The sequence below is a fragment of the Calidris pugnax genome, unplaced genomic scaffold (assembly GCF_001431845.1).
Source record: "Calidris pugnax isolate Ruff unplaced genomic scaffold, ASM143184v1 scaffold55, whole genome shotgun sequence".
Classification (NCBI taxonomy): domain Eukaryota; kingdom Metazoa; phylum Chordata; class Aves; order Charadriiformes; family Scolopacidae; genus Calidris; species Calidris pugnax.
In genome coordinates, this window is record NW_015090832.1 from 2,906,051 (window position 1) to 2,924,480 (window position 18,430).

The following is an 18,430-nucleotide window of genomic DNA, read 5'->3' on the forward strand; positions in this document are numbered from 1 at the left end:
CAAAGCCTGTACAAGTCAACGGAATATGCTCTGGTGACATTTACCCTGGTGGCTGTCATTGCTGAACAACAGAAGCAGCAGTGGGAATCAGACAGGAGAAGCATTGACAAAGCCTGCAGAGAACCTGCACCTTGCAATGAGCTCTGTTCCGCAGGATACAAACTGATTCAAAATGGAACAGGGAACTGCTTGAATCATTTTGGCTTTGAGTCACCAAGAACGCACTTAATTTTGAGGAGGGACCTACATAAACTCGGAGAAATGGATTTAAAATCAGTTTAAATAGGGGTGTAACACAGCTTCCTGTCTCTCTTTTTTTTTTTTTTTTAATTACAATATTTTCTTGTCTAGGCTTCACCCCAGGGTTGTTCAGCAGCCTCTTTCCTAGTAAAGGGATGAGCCATCACCCAAGGAGCTGTGGAATGTACGCAGACCATTTCGGGGATTTGTTTGGATGCTGCCAGTTATCAGCAACATCTGGTTAATACAGATTGTAAGTATTCCTTAATGAAGTAAAAGCACCCAAAGGCCTGAGCAATGAGCACATGGTAAATACAAATATAATTCAGTTAAACAGCAATTAACCATACTGCAGTTATCAGAAATGTCCTGTAAACTTGAGCAGAACCATGTCTGTCACACTCAATGGCAGCTATTCTTTGAAATTCTGTATTGAAAGAAAATTGCAAGAAAACCAGTTTATTTTATTCCATGAATAAAATCCTTTTTTTTTTTTTTTTCCTGTGAGCAGCTGTCACTTACTGAAACTATGAACTACTGAGAGAGGCTGGTATAAAAAACTCTGTAGCAGAAACCGTATACCACATACACAGTATAGACACACTAAAGACCTCAAGACAAACTGTAAATGCACAGAGAAACCAGACAAGTTCAGACTCAAAGGCTGAAGCTCAAGGCTTCTTTAACAGAAAAAAAAAAAAAAGAATTAAAAAACCCTAAGCTTATTATTATGGCTGCGACAGAAGAAACATGGCACTAATATTTTTGAACAACATAATGAACCTGCATCAGTTTCCACTCCTGTGCAAATGTATTGTCTGAATGAGATTTATTTTTTATACCTTTGTGGAAGAGCTGAGTGAGTTTAACATTTGTTAAGAGACACCAACCTTTGGGAACTGTCCTTTACCAAGGAAATACTGTGTGTTTCTTCCTAAGATAATCACACAGGATATGATCAGAAGCTTTTTAGACTGCTTTCTACAGCAGTATGATTCAGAAATAATAAAACTATTAGTTTTATGTTCTCATAACAAGAGAGGGAGAGACTTCCACAGACGCCCTGGCCCTACCTACAGACTGAGAGCAGTTTCACCTTTTGCGGAGCTTAGGTAATTACACAGGGCTAATTGTCTTTAGGGAGACAAGACAACATTTTAGTGCGACCAAATAGGGTAAACCACTCCTTTAGACAGCAAAGCCTGGTATAAAACACATTGATACAGTTAGAAAAACAAAGAGCACTTACTGCATGGATGGGCAAGAACTCTGACTTCATCCACAGCTATGTACCCAGGATGTCCTTTCAAAGAGACAGACTCAAATATCACCTGAAATACAAAGTAAGAAAAAGTTTTCTTAAAAAGAACAGCTACGCTTGTCCTTTGGCCAGTCCCCATATTCAGCTGTTATTCCAATGTCCAAGTCATTCAAGGCATTTCATCATTAATACTGAAGGGCCACCACCAATGCAACGTAGTAGGTACGTGCCCACCAAAGATGGAACATCTCATTGATAGGGAAAACAAAATGCCAGAGCAAGATTCATTAGGAATAGAGACAACTATGTGCTTCTTTCATTTTGAAAAGCAGAAAACCCACACCTGTATTCACTTTAAGCACCAGTCCAAGAACATTAACTGGATAATCACTTGGCATCTCGTTCTTAGTACGCCTCAAAAAGTTGGAGAATGCTGTGCATGAGATAAAATTGTCTTATTGAATCAATAACCCTGGCAAGGATTCTTTTGGAGAAAACCTTGATTTGGCATGTATGCCATCACAGTATTAGAAAGCAAATTACGGGCAATGGATCATCCTGGATTCTAGTTAGTGGACTGTAGTAAGATTCTCCCAGATATAATAAAGTTGCTTCTGCCTTTCCTTGACTAACATGGTCTGAGAATGAATATTTTTAAAAATCACATCATTAACGTGTACATTAATGGTCTTCTATTTTATTTATTATCTCTGGACAATGAAAGTATTCCATTGATTTGTGTCTGAACAGACAGATATTTAGTTACAGATGAACAAAAATGTTATTCTTCCCTATAGCTTTGTGATTTCACCTGGAAAACTGCCCTGATCTGGAGTATCCTGTTACTAAAAATACAGTTAGTGATTCAGTTCCCAAAGATATGAAGGGCTACGCTTTACCGTTAAAAAAATAAATAAATAAAATGGAGGGGTAGAGATGTAAAGGATGTTGTCCTCTGCATTTGCAAGGGGTGTCCCCTGTTTCATTCCCTCTTATCAAGGCAACGTTCACACTGTATGAAGGTGCTCATTTTTACAGGAGCGTACAGTCATGTTTTCAAGGACAGAGTTAATTAACATGTTCAGCTGGCACAGTTATTACTGTTAGACCAATATTCCAGCGCAGCTACTTGTTTTATAGGAGAAAGTATTTTAGTGATTTGTGACCTCTAAAATCCATTACTAGAACACAAAGTTAATTACTTAAAGCCGGTTTTCAACACTTATTTCCAGTCTAAATAAAAGCTGATATTCCCCATCTGCCACTGTTGAGCCTCTTCTTCATCTCCTCCATCAGAAGACTTAATACAATAGAAGATTCAACAATCCAAACCCTGATCACTGCTCGCCCAGGCTACAAAAACAGACCAGTGGGTACTTCATAGGGACAGAATCACTGTTAATAATTTTGCTTTGCATTTGGGCTTCCAAAACCTAGTTTCTACTCATGTTTCCATGATCTCCTACAGTCTGTTCCCCCAATTGGAAACACATCCAAATGTGAAGATCTTCTGAAATACATCCGTAAGAAAAAAAGAACACAAAAAAAATAACTGGCAAAGATATAAACTAAAAAAAGCTTAAGTGCTAACAATATGTAGAAATGAAGTTATACTGAGAGGAGGGTGGACTAAAAATAGGCTGTCCAAAGAGCAAGGGGAGGAAGCAAGTCTCTGGAAGATAAAATAATCCCCGACACATCAACAAGTTTTTTGTGTTATGAAGGTTCTTGACAAGCTTTTTAGGGACTGTATAAAATAAGAGTATAATTTAAGTCCTTAGTATGGAAATTACAATTTATTTTAGAAATGAAATGCCATTCATGAAAAAAATTACATATACTGGGAAGGTCACATAAGCAACTACTGAGACTCCCTTCAGAATTCAATTAAGGTGCAACGTTGCAGCTACAAAATCTTACTTCAGTTTCACATTTGCAAGAAGCTATAAACCACAATGAACTAATTCTCAGTGTCCTGCAAGCAGAGAACAACACAAGGAAAAGGCAGGAATCCATGCTTATGGGGCCCAGTTCTGCAAATTTCACACTGAGTATCTCTCATGTCCTTTTAACTTCAGTCAGAAATGTAGTATAACGGTTGAAACAAGGGCATTTAACAATGCTTTACATTTAGGCAACTTCTCAGAAAATGTAGATGACAAAACACAAAGTTTCACTCTTAACGAACATTCTTAAACGCTCCTGAGGACTGCAAATACCAAGTCATTTCATGTTTCCTTTCCAATAAACAATCCTACCTCTCTCTGCTGCTATATCCCAGCAATGCCTGTGTTAGCAAGGCGGCCTGGCTCATCTGCTGTGGTACAACAGTTTTCTTCAGGCAGGGATCAATACCCTTCCTTGCTATACATCAGACAACCTCTCCCTGGCAGACTCTAGTGCTGCCCTCGTGCATTCTGGGACCCAGTTCATCCTTATGGCAAGCAGTAATTCAAGATTACATGTATTACCTTTCTCCAAGAACTATTACAGCTTTTTCTCGCTCCACTAAAAACATTTGCAGGCTGGGGATCCAAATACGAGTATCTCTAGGGCAGATATAAATCTCCACCAGCCCTACGTTTATATATTGGCAGATGCTTTTGGATCCAGATGACTCTCATGACCCTTGCACAGAACTGCCAGACCTACAACACGACCTCTGGCAACTGGCTTGGTTACTAGTTTTCCACTAGTCACATCTCCAAAGTTCAAAGTACTTGTCAAAGCCTCAGACCTAGGGCAGAGAGCTTCAGACTCTTGTGCCTGACTGAATTTTCGATGCACACTTCAATTCAAGCCAGTGAGGTTTCTGTGCATCGAGAGAATAATCCGCATTTTGCCTCATGCAGATTGCATTATTTAGGAAAAATGCTATTTTTTTCCTGTGTTACCTGGTGCTTTTGAAATACTGATCATGCTTTCAGGCCTCTCGGGTACAAAGAGTTCTCCAGGCATGCAATTTTGATTTAAAGCTGACAAATAACACTCTGATGGCACATCCTGGATGGTGAGTGTGAAATGAGATGCTCCATAGGCAACAGCAGACCCAGGCTTTTGTCATCTTCCACTTTGGGGCTCCTTTAGCCAGAAGTGTTACTTTAGGCTGCCAAATAACAGTCATTTTCCCTAAGTCCTTCATTGTGTTTTCCTCTTCACTTTTGCAAGCTTAAAGTTGTGGGTTGTTTTTTTTTAAAAACAAAAATTTGATTAAATGTAGAAACTCACAGGATTGCAGACCATCAACAGAAGAGGGATTATAAAATCAGGGACTGATGATGGATCGATCTATTGGATCACCCATAAGAGTGCAATATCTCAAATTTTAAAAGGCACACTTAAGGAATAAGAACACAAACATAAGCTGACAGAAACTTCACCCCTGTTCATCAGAAAGTAAAGAAGAAACCCCTTCCATTTTCGAGGAAGGAACTACTCCTGGGCAGTTACTGCTGCCTTCCAATCTGCTCATTTTTGCACTGCAGGGAAAAATTCTTGTTTGATTTAAAGGATTTTTTGCTCAGGAAAAGCAAACTTGACCTGCAAAAGGACTTGTAAAAGAACTAAGAAAGGCTCAGGAAGTCTACTACCGGTATATCTAAGAGTAGGATCTCTCTTAGTGTGAGATCAGACTGTCTTTTCCAGGTTTTTCAAGCGCTGATTACCTGGGTGAAAGATCATTTCTGTTATCTCTGTGGAGCACCTACTCTGAAGCAAATTCTGGTTCATGCCCAGGTTCATGTTAATATGAATGGAGTAGAAGCACTTTAATATGACTTCAGAACACGTGACGAGTTGTGTACAGCCCTTAAACACCACTTTCCACGCATTTGCATCTCTTTATCCCTTCTTCTCACCCTGCGTAGTGTGCTCTGTATATTCTGTTGTATTCTCGTTTTCAGAGATGCAACATTAAAGCATTCTACTTCAGCTCAGATTTTATAGAACTCCTGCCCATTTAATAGAAACAAAAATAATAATAATAAAAAAAATATCAAGCTTTTCTACCTGCTCTTTTCTAGCCACAGACCATTTGCTGCCTTTTCATTATTAGTATCATATGTACATCAGCTTTCCCTGAAAGGTTTAGGGTGCAATTACCTCCCAGGCATTTATTTTTGTCTTTAATATATAAAACAAGACAAAAAAACACCTTCAACGCTTGACAAGAAGCGAGTCCATTGTGTACAATCTTACCTAATTAAAGCTAAAACGACGGCTGCAAAGCTGCCACGTAAAGTTTGAAGTGGACAACTAACAAGTAGCTGTAAAATTAATATAACCTAAAAACAATTTCCCTACTGCATTGCTCAACTTTGTGGTTGTTTTGCAAAAAAATGAATCTCCTAACAGAAGTAGTGAAACTATGTTACAAGCAGTGTTAAAACACACAGAAGCGGAGGATGTGGTGAAGAGTATACTCATGTTGATAACGTGGTACAATATTTATTAGTAGCTTATGCACTTACACCCTTCATATGGCCACAGGAAAAGTCCAGATGCAGAACTGAGTGAACAGATGTTCCTTCCTATGGAACCAACCAGGGGCCAAAAATAGTTTAGGCAAATTTATGCAGAGGTACTGTTACACATGGAGAGACTCGGTTGTATTTACGTTTACATAGTGCTATAGAAAGTGCCTATACAAGTTTGTTAAAGTGCCAATTTCATGATCAACGTGTGGGTCTTAACTTGGCAATAATCTGACTCCCAGTAGTCCATCCATCATTCTGGGGCCTGACAACTAATGAAGAGAAAGCGTAAAGCAGAAAGAAATATGTCAAGATGCCTATATAATCCTTTTGTTATAAAATTACTATATAAAAATTCATTCTCCCAGGAAAAAGTCAGGATACCCATTGCTAACAATAGCTTAGCTCACACCTTGCCAAACGATCAATGGAAAAAAGGAGAGAAAAATATGACAAGCTCATACCTGATAAAAATGTGGCCAGAACGTACTGATGGCAAGTTCTGCTTTCACCCATCCTTCTGTAACAACCCCCGAGACGTTCCAGATGGGATTGCCCTGTGGTCCTCCATTCACCTTCACGTAGACGTTGAGAGAGCCAGGGCTGGAGCGGTCCCTGCTGGACAAGTAATAGTGGAAGTCGATGCAATGTGTGTCGTTCTCCTTCAGCGTGGGCAGCAGCAGGTGAGCCTTCTGCCCAGATGCCCTCCCAGAGCTGTTCACCATCATGAAGGAGCCTGGAGAAGAAAACAGAGAAGAAAGAGTGGGTTTTTGCTTGGCTTTTTCAGTAAAAACAGTTCCATTAAAAAAGTCAGTGATTTCCTTAGGAGCCAGAAAACAAAGCATTCATCTGAAGAACTCGAACTAGTTATTTTATGCTAGCTGGGAGGTAACAGAAAGAAAAGATATTGAAATTGCAGGCTATATACACATAAATAGATTCAGGGCCAACTAGAACCACTCTTATTAGATAACTTTTTTTAAAAAAATCAAAATTAGGTAAGGTAATTAGTGACAGAACGAGAGGGAACGGCTTCAAGCTCCAACAGGGGAGGTTTAGATTGAACATTAGGAAAGAATTTTTCACCGAAAGAGTGGTCGGATTATCTTTCTTTTATTATTTTATAACCTTGTGATAAAAGTCACTCTAAACAAGAGCATATTCACACATCAAGCAGCAACGAGGCTCTCCCACTGCAAACAGTCCCCCAAAGGCACATTTCAATACAAAAACTACAACAATGGACCTAATTCTCAGCTGATATTTGCCTATATGGCTCCTACCCACATCATTCCAGTCTGTACCTGTAACCCTGCATCATGGCACTATAAACTTTTGAAGGTAATGTGCTAAGAAAACCCAGATTTTCAGAGCCCAAAAGCATCAGGCTTGTTAGCATAACGGCAACATCTGGACTGGACATAACGCACCAAGGACAATTATTCTTCTAGGAGGGAAGGACAGGCTGAATTTAGGGAGGGAAACACATAAGCAATTTATGAGTTTGTTAACCTGGAAGCTTGCATCATATTAACCATGGCACTTGATGTTGAACTCACATTTGGATTCATCAAGCAGTTATTTTACAGCACATTGTGTCTCGACTCATCTCTTCACAGATGCATCAAGGTGACAAATGTCAGCAATAAGGAAAAACATTATGAGAGTTATTTGATTCGATTCTGTTTAAAGGATCTCCTTTATGTGTGTACAGACACTCACACTCGGAAAAAGCTGAAGAAAATACCAAGACTGCAGGGGGAAATCTGTTTGTCAGCAGCCAGGCATGATAATTTTTAATCAAATGCAGCCCTCTTGACACCCCAGGTTGTGCTGCTGCTGCCAAGGCAGCCTAGAAATGTATTTCTCTGCTGGCCTCTCGCAGTTCACAGAAGATTGAGTTTGAAAAGCCCTGCCTCACTTCTAACCTATTGACTTTCCCTATTCCATGCCATAGCAGTGTGACACTCGGAGGAGCCAGATAAACATTTTGATCAATTCCGTGCAGTGAACAGCCATATATTCTATTTATATCAACAGATATAAATCAGCCACCGACTTTCTCCCACATTTTTTTTCCCCCATGTTTATATGATATATATATATGCATTTTGCAAAGAACTGAAAAGCACGAATGCAGAAGGAAGTCAATCTTTCAAAAAAAACCCACACACTCTAGAGACCCTGGAAAATTCAAGCACAATGCAAGCACAGCTGGGGAAGAGGCTGTACTAAGAAATATGAAAATTTATAAGCAAGATGCTGTCTGGCAATCCCATCTCTCATTTTGATACGCTGAAAATCAAAATGGCCCCAAATCAAGAAATTCCAGATTCACAGTAAGGAATTTGAGAAAGAATTAAGCTGAATCCAAACTTTTTTATGTCTGTAATAATCAAAGTCCCTCAGATGGGATCCTGTCAAATGTGCACTGTTGGTCTAAATCTGCTGCCAGTCAACTACAACATTCCCTTCTTCAGTGAGTACAGCAGATACTATTCTTAGAAACCTTCCCAAATAAACTGCAGTTTTGAGAAACTGAGATTTGGATTCCATTTCTATGACCTAAGATAATTTATTATCAGAAAGCCTAATTGCCAAGAGGCTTGAAGAGGCAGCACAGACTGAGAGTCACAAGGCAGCAGGCTGGGAACCTCACAGCCGCCTTTCCAGGCTAATTATGACACTCATTTCTATGATCTCTGTCAGTACACGTAGCCTGCCTTATCTTCCCCTACAAATACAGCAGGAATAGTTGTAAGAACTACTCTTCTGCTGAGAATCTGGGAGGAAGAGCACTGTAGAGCTGCTGAGTAACAGTGGTACCATAGAGAGGAGCACGGCAGCTGCTGAGGAGCGCGCTGCCTGCAGCCTTTCAATGCCATTTTCAGAAACAGCACAAGAAACAACTAAGACAAGTTCTACGTTTGCCAGATCTCATCCTTGAGGATGACGGTGCAGTCAATTCAAACAGTAAGAAAAAGCAGAGCTGTTGTGCATCCACAAGGGTATTGATCAAGCGCCTGCAGCACTGAGTACAAATCCAGGAAAACTGATTTTTGCACCACCATTGATTGGCTTATAGGGCACATCATTTTCACTTCTGGGTATCTTTCTCAATTTTTAATTTTATTTTTTTTTTACTTTAAAGTTTGGATAATACATGGATTCCTACCCTAAAGAACTGCTCTGAAGCTGTACTTTGTCTAACACAATATGCTCTTGAACTGCACTGGGGTAAGTGTTTCAATGATAGAAAAAGTTAGGGAGTATTTCACTTCTACAGATTCATGTATAAAAATAACAACTTTCCTCTGAGAGAAAAAACATCAGCTTTTATAAAAGTTCAAGGCAATAATTACAATTTTATTTTTTTGCCACCCACAAAAAAATGAATCACAAGCTATTTGAGGTATGACAATGGCCTTTTGTGCAACTGCTGACAATTCTAGAGAGAGCATGGAGCCTGAATCTCGCGACTGACAACACAAGCAAGTAAAACAGCCATCTACCAAAAAGTACTTAGCAAAATAATTACTCTTAGTTGCTAGAAGAATAGCCCTACAAACAATTGTCATACGAAAATTATTCACAGCTTCTTATTTATAGCTTATGGTTTGTTTTTAATACAGTATTTCTGGAGATACAGGAGAAAATACTATAAAAATGTAACTGTCTCCAGTAAAGTCTTGATAAGAGGTATGATTTTATATGAGGTGGAAAAGATGAAAAAATTCCACTTTTAGTGCCGTCTCTGTCAGAGAAAAGTACTCACACCTTGTTTAAATCAGTTTGTCCCCTACTAATTACACCACACTCCTTACTTCTGCAGAGGCTCGGTGTGGCAGCTTCCAAGCTACTCCAGCCATAGCGTACCACACTTCAAGCCTGGCCATCATAGGGGCTGTAAATGTATAGTTTCATCAAGACTATAATTGACATCAGATACAAGAATACGCTGATCTACAAAATTCAGTTGTGAATAAATTATACCTATAATTATATTCTTTAAACTGGCCTCCAAATACACTCATCTGTACACATCTTCATTTTTCTTTTCGCAGTGGGAACCCGACTGGGTACCCCATCCCGTCTCCTAGGGCCTTCAAAAGGTTGCTCCACATGCTCCAGGATCAACAGCCGAGATCCACTCTCCTATTATAATGTCCATGCCCAGGGAAGCTTGTCTGGGCAGGATACATCACTCCAAGGTAGGTGAGAGATCATGAAAATTGCTCCAACCAGAAAAAAGAAAATTAAATTCAAAAGCGCCTTTTAAGGACAAGTGTGGTTTTCCTTCCTATCCTTAATAAAAATTGACATCTTGTGATTCAGAGTCTGACAGCCTTCCTTAGACCCAACACAGAATTGAAGCTGAAGGGACTTATTCTCAATTTATAGGCCTATATGTGCAAATAAAAGAGATACAATCTGGTCTGGCACCAACAAACCACTTGTCACATTTTCCACTCATATACAGAACTAGGGAATGAATTAACATGTCACAAATGGAAATTATTGATCAAGGGATGACTGAAAGCCACCTAAATGTCTCCAGGCAAAAAATCTGAATAAAACAAAAGGTGTCTTGGAGAAACTCTTATTTACACCATCTCATATTCAATTTTGAAAAATAATAACAGGAGGAAAAAAAATAATCCTTTAGCCTCGTTGTTTTGTTTACCTCCATCCAGAAAGTTCAAATGCCATAAAGTCAACGCTGATCTGAAAAAATGAGTTTGGGGAAAAAAATGACCTATGCTGTGGAAAAGTTCTTTTTTGTATTTATTGGACACAGAAGTATACTCTCATTAAAGAGGATTGAATATCAGGTCAACTAAATTTAGTGCTCTTGCATCAACAGGTTAGATTAATTAAATCTTGCTGGTTTTGTCCTGAATAACCAAAAATGAATGTGCTCTGTTCGGATCAGTCAGCAGCAAGGAGGATGGGAAGACGGTAAATAAATTCATTTTTTAAAATCCGTTCAAACGACAGGAACATAAAACGGCACTCTCGCATAGTTATTAAACATACCACTGAAAATTGGGGAATTAAACCATGAAGTGCTCTCTAGCTGGCCATAAATTTCAATTTTTCCCCTGCTTGGTGCATAATGATGCCTTGATAAGCGTCCTATTATTGATGCATCTGCAACATATATCCTCTTTTTGGAGCTGAAACGCTACTCTGTAGCAGATGGTGGCTATTGTGTTTACACATCAGCACTTTATGATTGCATTTTCTCACGTCTGCAGTAAAAAGAAAGCCGTAATTGAGTTTTTAATGGCTTTGCACATTGTTCATTAAGATTACATGAGTGTGTTCTGACAAATGACAGCTGAAGAAATGAGCCACTGAGAACCCCTCGTGATCACCAGACAGACCTCAGTTGATGCTGTTTCACTGTTGGCTTTGAAGAACCGTGCTGTTTGAAAGTGAAATTATAGCAACCATTAAAGACTGAATGTAAACTTGAAAAGCAAGCTGTCAAAACGCTCAACTGCAAAGCCAGACTTCTCAAACCTTGAAAACCAGAATCAGGTACAGAATGTTTTCTCTAAGGAGCAAACTGCTTCCCAAAATAATGGTTTCTCCAGCAGCTCCATCAGGTGCACGAGCATGTTTTAGACACAGATTTGCTTATTTCCAAAGAACAACTAAGGAAGTAACCCTGACATCTGTCTTTGTGAACGCAGAACAAAGCAACATGGAATAACATTGGTTGAAAGGGGGCTCAGGCCAAGCCCCTGCTCAAAGCAGGGTCACCTGAGGCCAGATGAGCTTTCTCAGAGCTTTCACCTACCGAGTTTACACACCTTCCAGGAGAATTGCCCACCTTCTCCATGAAACCTGCTCCATTGTTTGACTGCTCTTGTAGTTTTTCCTTACATTCAATCCAAACCCCCGCATTTCAACTTTGACCCTTTGTCTCTCCTCCTCCAGACACTCACTGCAGTAAAGATCTGAACGTGGTACCCCTGATAATCTCCTTGTAGGTACTTGGAGGCCACTGCTAGGTTCCTCCAAAGCCTTTCCTGCCCCAGGCTGAACAATCCCTGGTAACTCCTCAGACACTTCCTACAGGGCAAGTGCTCCAGCCCCACAGACTTGCTGGTCTTTGTTGAACTTGTTCCAGTCCATCATTACGACACCCCAAATTGGGCACATTACGTTCAATGCAATCCAACGAGTGGCAACGAAAGGGGGACCACTTCCATTTGTCTCCTGCCTATGATCCTGTCAAAACAACCTCCTCTGCTGCCAGAGCACACCAGCGCCTCATGTTCACCTTGCCATCTGCCAAGGTCCTCAGGTTCTCCTCGGCAGAGCGGTTCCCCAGCCAGTTAGCCCCCAGGCTGTCTCCCCAGGTATCTCCATATTGGTCCATACCACATTTCATATCAGTCCATTTCTCCAGCCTGCGTCCATCCCTCTAAATGGTGGCCACGCACCCCATCATATCAACTGTTCCCCCCAGTTTGGTGCCATGTGCAAACAAGAGCTACCATCAACAGGTCCATCCAAGCAGCTTTGACCCATCTGACTGCCACCAGCCATCCAGACCCTATGACCCTAGTTTGGAAGTGCAGAAAGCTCTGTCCTGCCTCTGGTATCAGCAGCCACATAGGACTTACTCTTCTGCAGTTCAACTACAGTGCCTAGAGAATTCAGATTACTTCACAATTAATAAAAAATATGAGGGAAATTATACTGTTCTAATTGGGTACAAAATCAGTATGTTCTAAGAAGGATGCTTATGAGAATAGTAAACCTCAGTATTTACTACAGGCATTTTAACCTATATATGTAAGTGAATGAGTATAAATCCCTGCAGCTTTAAAAGTCTACTATTTACAAACACCTAACAGCAAGGAAAAGCTTGCCACACCCCCTGTGTGGATAGATATCAAAACGAGGGACAGTTCATGGTCAAGGAGAACAAAAAGAATTACACTGGCAGCTTTACAGGTACGATTTCTCATCGTACTTTCCCCACCCTTTCAAGGTGTTTCAGAGCTCAGACCTCAGCACAGATCGCAGGGGGACACCTCTGGGACCTCCCCTCCTGAGACACTACTGCTGCTCCTTGCCTCCTATCCACCCCGTGAGCACCTTCCCTCTTCTACTGCAGCCTCCCTTCTTTAAAGGAAGAGAACTCTTAAAACATCTTCTGGAAATCCATTGCATTGTTTCTGACACTCATTTGAACAACAAAATCCAATAGAGAAGCCTTTTTCTTTTTTGTTTAAACATCAAAGTATTCCAATGGATTTGTGAAGTGTGACTTTCCTTTGCAAGAGTGCTTTGGCTTTTTCCCAGAATTTCATTCCCAACAGACCAGGATTAGGGTCAGAGCCCGTTCACCATCTCCTACACTGACCTGGAATCCTTGACCACAGGTATTTTTGCAGGAGAGAGGAAGCAAGAGGCAGCTCTGCCAGCCAGCTGTGCAGCCTCACGCCTTTCCTACTGAGGTTTCCACGTACCATGTTTTTGCATATCTTTGGTAAAGCACTATTTATAACACCCTCAAGTCACTCCGGTGCCATAGAACAGATCCTGAAGAGCACCTATACAAAGTATGAAAAAACATGTTTAAGGATAAGAAAAAAACTCTCTCTACCTCAACACTTGGTTTCAAGCAGTGACAAAGTGGCCACTTTAAGCAGAACAGAAGAATCAGGGTACTGTGAAGCAAAATTTACCATTTCAAGCTTCTGACATTCAGCTGTATCAAGATTTTTAAAGTCAAAAGCTGCATCTACCCCTTTCATTCATCAGCCACAGATCGATCTTCCTCCCATAATTTTTGTTCAGTCAGTCAGGAATAAGACCCCGTCAACAAGCTCTACAGTTTAATTTTACATTGTGCTGGGGAAACAAATAAATAAGTATTTCCATACACTTGCTTTAAGCTACTGCCACTTAATTTGCAGTTCTTATTTCAGGAAAAGTTATTATTACCTACCTGCTTCACACTTCCCACAGTTTTCTATCCCCACTCTTCATACTCGTGTATAACAACTGAAAAAGGCTCAGAAATCTCTGCCCCCGACTGCTGTACTACAGGCAGCAGCATTTGTACAAACTCCAAATTAAATAAGGTGCATCTCATCACTGCTATCCCTTTTTCAAGTATTAAGACAAAAATCAGATCCATGGGGTTTATTTCGCAAATGTGGGTCATCCTGAATTAATGCACCGGTGACATAAAAAGAGTTTGATTCACAGATAAATACGAATATATACAAATTGAGCCCAGTAAAATTCATGAGAACAATTCATTCACTTGGAAAGCTGTTGGATAATAAGCAAGTATTTTTAAAGAGAGAATCTACTATTTGTAAAGAGCCTTTCTTCTGGAAATTAACGTCATTAAAAGAATTACGCTGTTGGGGGCTTCTTTTATAAGAAAAATCTTCTCTGTAAACAAAACGGGTCCCGTATTACTTCAATGACTGCAAATATTTGCTGTGATTATTAAAATAAAGCGGAGATTGTGGCATAAATGCTTTACCTCGTCTTTCAGGGAAGATCAGCGTGTAATAAAAGTGGGTCTGATTTGTCCATTTCCAAATGTCCTTGGGAGGGGAGAAGTTTGCAACTCTTTTGCTGTATATAAACCCAAATAACTATGGGACAATACTCCGGAACTAGGGGAACCAGGTTTCCCACAGTTTCATAATTGCAAACTGCAGACTTTTCCCATCAATTCCACTGATTGAACCCTAAATGTCTGCTGGCATTTTCAGTGGCATCCAGACAGGGTTCCCAGTCAATCACAGGTGTCAGCAAACTCCACTCCTTTTACAAATGTTTTCCAAGGGCTGGATAATGGTGACCCCCAGCCACCTAAAGACCCTCACAGCTCAGCATTGCCACCAGCCAAGGGACAGCTTCCCTTTGGTCACTCCTGCAGGAAATGCCGGAGCAAGCGACATCTACCACAGAGGCTTTACAATCCAAAATGGGAAACGTTAAACTACCCCCACAGAAGAAACAAGATGAAAATATATCAAAGAAAACCACCATATTTTAATGGCTTGCCTCTTTACATACAGGTGGATCAGTGTCAGGAAGCCCCCTTCAACTATGAAATCCAGATGGGAAGAGATCAAATGACTGAGGAAGTCAAGGGCTTAATTAGAAGAGGGCTTTAAGGTCAATAATGGAATTTTTGCAAGAGGCTGCAAAGCAAAGACTTGGGGATTAAACATTTTGTCAAAAGTCTCAGAACCCCAGTTCTGACAGAAAGATGGTCTCATTAAGAGGTGGGATTCAGAGTCCAGAAGCTCTGTGGTCCACTCTGGGTTACAGCTGTCCCAGCAACACAAATTGCAATCCACCCAAAATTTGTTTGCCCATTTTTGTTACTTCTGTGTGCTGCTTTTTTTCACTTCATGAACAAGGAAGGCCCCTGTTCATTAAAGGGATGATGCCCTTTTAACCTTACAAGAATATTTATATCATCAAGTGAAAAAAGCTTCTTCCCTATTCTATTGTTAAAAGCCTTCTTCTAAAAATGTAACATACACGTGTAGCTCTTGGTCACATAATTCTGTGGTGTCTCCCAAGGACAGCCAATGATAGAGACTGACATATTTGCAATATAAAGCTAACACGCAGCATTCAGGTTCTGACTTCATAATTTCCTGTGACAAACAGGGATTTTTTTTCATTGGCCTGAAGAAAATTTAACTGAAACGTGAAGGCAGAACTCTTATAAAAATACCAATGAGAAGAAGCACTTAGGAGAGTAATAGTACCCAACGTAGTAGAGGAAAGAAGAAATTTTTAAGCACAGGAAGGGCTTCTCGTCTCAATTTATCGCAAAGGCGTGATCACTGAGCACTGCAAGACAACTGACTGCAACACCACAGAAATGGCATAGCAGGGAAAAAAAAAAAAAAAGATAAAAAAGGGAAAAAAGAGAAAAAATAGAGGGGAAATGGGAAAAAGGCCTTTTCTCTCTTGCTAGTTTTTGAGCTCAGGTACAGGCCAGAGCGGTCTCCAGCAGCCTGTGTTCAGTATGGGAACCTGTTAGAGTCACTGTGGAAAATCAGCACATCCAGGTTAATTCACATCTGTACAGACACAAACACAGCAGTGACTACGCTTCAAGGTGCCCCAAAAGCTTGTTCTAAACATTGGAGCAGACAGTTCCTGAAAGCACTGACATCTAACAATTCCAGTCTATAGTAGGGACTGCACAGGACATCACAGAATCACAGAATCTTCTAGGTTGGAAGGGACCTTAAAGATCATCTTGTCCAACCGTCAACCTCACTGACAAAAATAGACACCCACACAACAAACAAGGAGCATCATCACTAAACCAGACCTCCCAGCACTACATCAACCCGGCTTTTGAACACCTCCAGGGATGGTGGCTCAACCACCCAGCAGAATTTCTCACTCCAGTGGTGTGAGCTGATGCCCAGTGCTGTTTCCTCCTGCATCCCTAAGGCACAGTCCTTCCCTCCTTACCAATCAGCTGAAGAACATTCACAACTGATGTTTGCCAGAATAGCAGCAGAGCTCAAATCACCTTTTCCTCTTCACCAACAAACTCAAATTTGTATCTCCAGAGCAGAAATCATTGTTTGTCAACTCTCAGAAGAGAGCCATTGCTCTAAAGTTACAGCCACCTGGCAATGTTCTGCATATCTCGCACTCATCTCTGGGCTCCACAGTTATTTCTAGAACTTTCTGCCCACATTTTATAAACATTTATTTAATAAAAGATCATTTACATCATTTACAGCTGTAAGTCTAGGTACCCTGAGAAACAAAAAACAGTGTGTGCTGTAAAGTCAGAAGCAATTCTATAAATCTCAACAGTGCAAAACATTTTAATAGATTCATTGCCAGCATTCAATGTTGCTAAGGTCACTGCTGTAGAATGCTTCCAGAGTGTCCTTATTCCATTATTTATAAATATGGTATAAAATGTGTGGCAGTGCTAGAAAAAGGAAAAAAGGGTCCATTAGCAATAGAGCTACACCAGTCTATCAGGTAAAGGAATCTTGTAATAATAAACATATAATTCTCTGTAAACAACAGACGAGAATGCTGTGCACCTTTAGTTACACCTTCTTTGTTACATCGTCACCTCTTAAAAGTGATGAAATGCACACTAAAACCTGAAAACCGAACAGGTTTGGTTGCTTTTTAATTCCAGTAGCCTGACAACTATTTATCCTATCAATCTTAACACTTTGGTAAAATGTAGGCAATTGATTTAAACCATTAATAAAGTTCAGGTTATTAAATGGGTAAATAAACAAAATAGCGGGGATGGACATAATTCAATATAATATCTTCATTTAAAGACATTGCAAATCTTGTTCTTAGCAGCCAAGAGCTTTATTACAGATAAGCCTTGAGAGGGAGGTCCCACAGCAGTGAGTTGAGAGACAAGTCTCTGCTCAAAGCCCATCGCGGATGCAGCTCAAGAAGGCTCAGGATTCAGCAGAATATCAAATCTCTTCTTCTCACAATTTAACCTGCGGCATCAACTGCTGCCAAATGCCTCTCCCTCCCATGGAAATGGCAGTATTTCAGTAAGCACCCTCTGTATACACCCTCTGGAAAAAACCTCATCAAATTTTTAAGTTCAAGATATACGACTACTTGTGTAATGAGCATAATTCATAATTAGATGCTAAAGAACTCTCTTACGCTGAAATGCCACCAATAGAGAAGTTCAGAGGTAGCGGTCAGTAAAGACTCTTCTGAAAAAGTAATTGCTCCTTAATATGCATGCCTCAGCTCGTTTTCAAACTTATTTAAAAATAAAAACCTGTATCTTGTTGCAACCCTACAGCTAAAAATAAAAATCTCTCCAACCAGGTAGATACAGATTCAAGGAAAGTATGTTTTGGGTTGGTGACTACAAGCAACTAAATAATTAAATCACTCTATCTCAGCTGCTGCAACATCAACTCTCCTTGGAGGGGGCAGCAAGACAGTCAAAATTCTGCTGCCTCTCGTTATCAAAACTGCCAACAGAGATATGATTTGATATTTCTAAATGTACATGACATGCACAAAATTGGGATTATAATTTCTGTTTCAAAAGCTGTCTTTCCCATGAATGTCTGATATATGTAATGGGCAACAGACACAAAAACCCCCTAATAAAATATGATTATCCTCATAGATTATCTATTCTGCATTATCCAGATACAACAGTTGATCAATTTAAGACATTAAAAACAGTCCTTTTCCAGGGTACCCTTTGCTCTCTTATTTTGCGTTGATCCTGTTTTCCAACTCTGCTTTGTCTCTGAACACATTTTTTCACTTTTGCCTAATTCTAACAACATTTTATAAGATGAAAGACCCAGACTACAGATTCCATTACACCGCCTTCTCCCGGTCCAAGGACACAACAGGTATCTGTTGGACGCAACCTCATGCGTGAGAGGTGTGTGGATGGATGGCTCAAGGT

The 18,430-nt window shown here is 40.2% G+C and overlaps 1 protein-coding gene across 8 annotated transcripts in view; it reads right to left on the minus strand.

Moving 5' to 3' along the window:
* Positions 1-18,430, minus strand: part of PTPRT (protein tyrosine phosphatase, receptor type, T) — a 481,241-nt gene that overhangs the window by 290,681 nt on the left and 172,130 nt on the right. For all 8 annotated transcript variants that reach the window (XM_014941276.1, XM_014941273.1, XM_014941274.1 and 5 more), the window contains exons 3-4: positions 6,438-6,709; positions 1,490-1,571 (exon numbers count right to left, since the gene is read on the minus strand). In XM_014941276.1, coding sequence (XP_014796762.1) covers positions 1,490-1,571; positions 6,438-6,709 — 354 coding nt within the window. The remainder of the gene's footprint in view (positions 1-1,489; positions 1,572-6,437; positions 6,710-18,430) is intronic.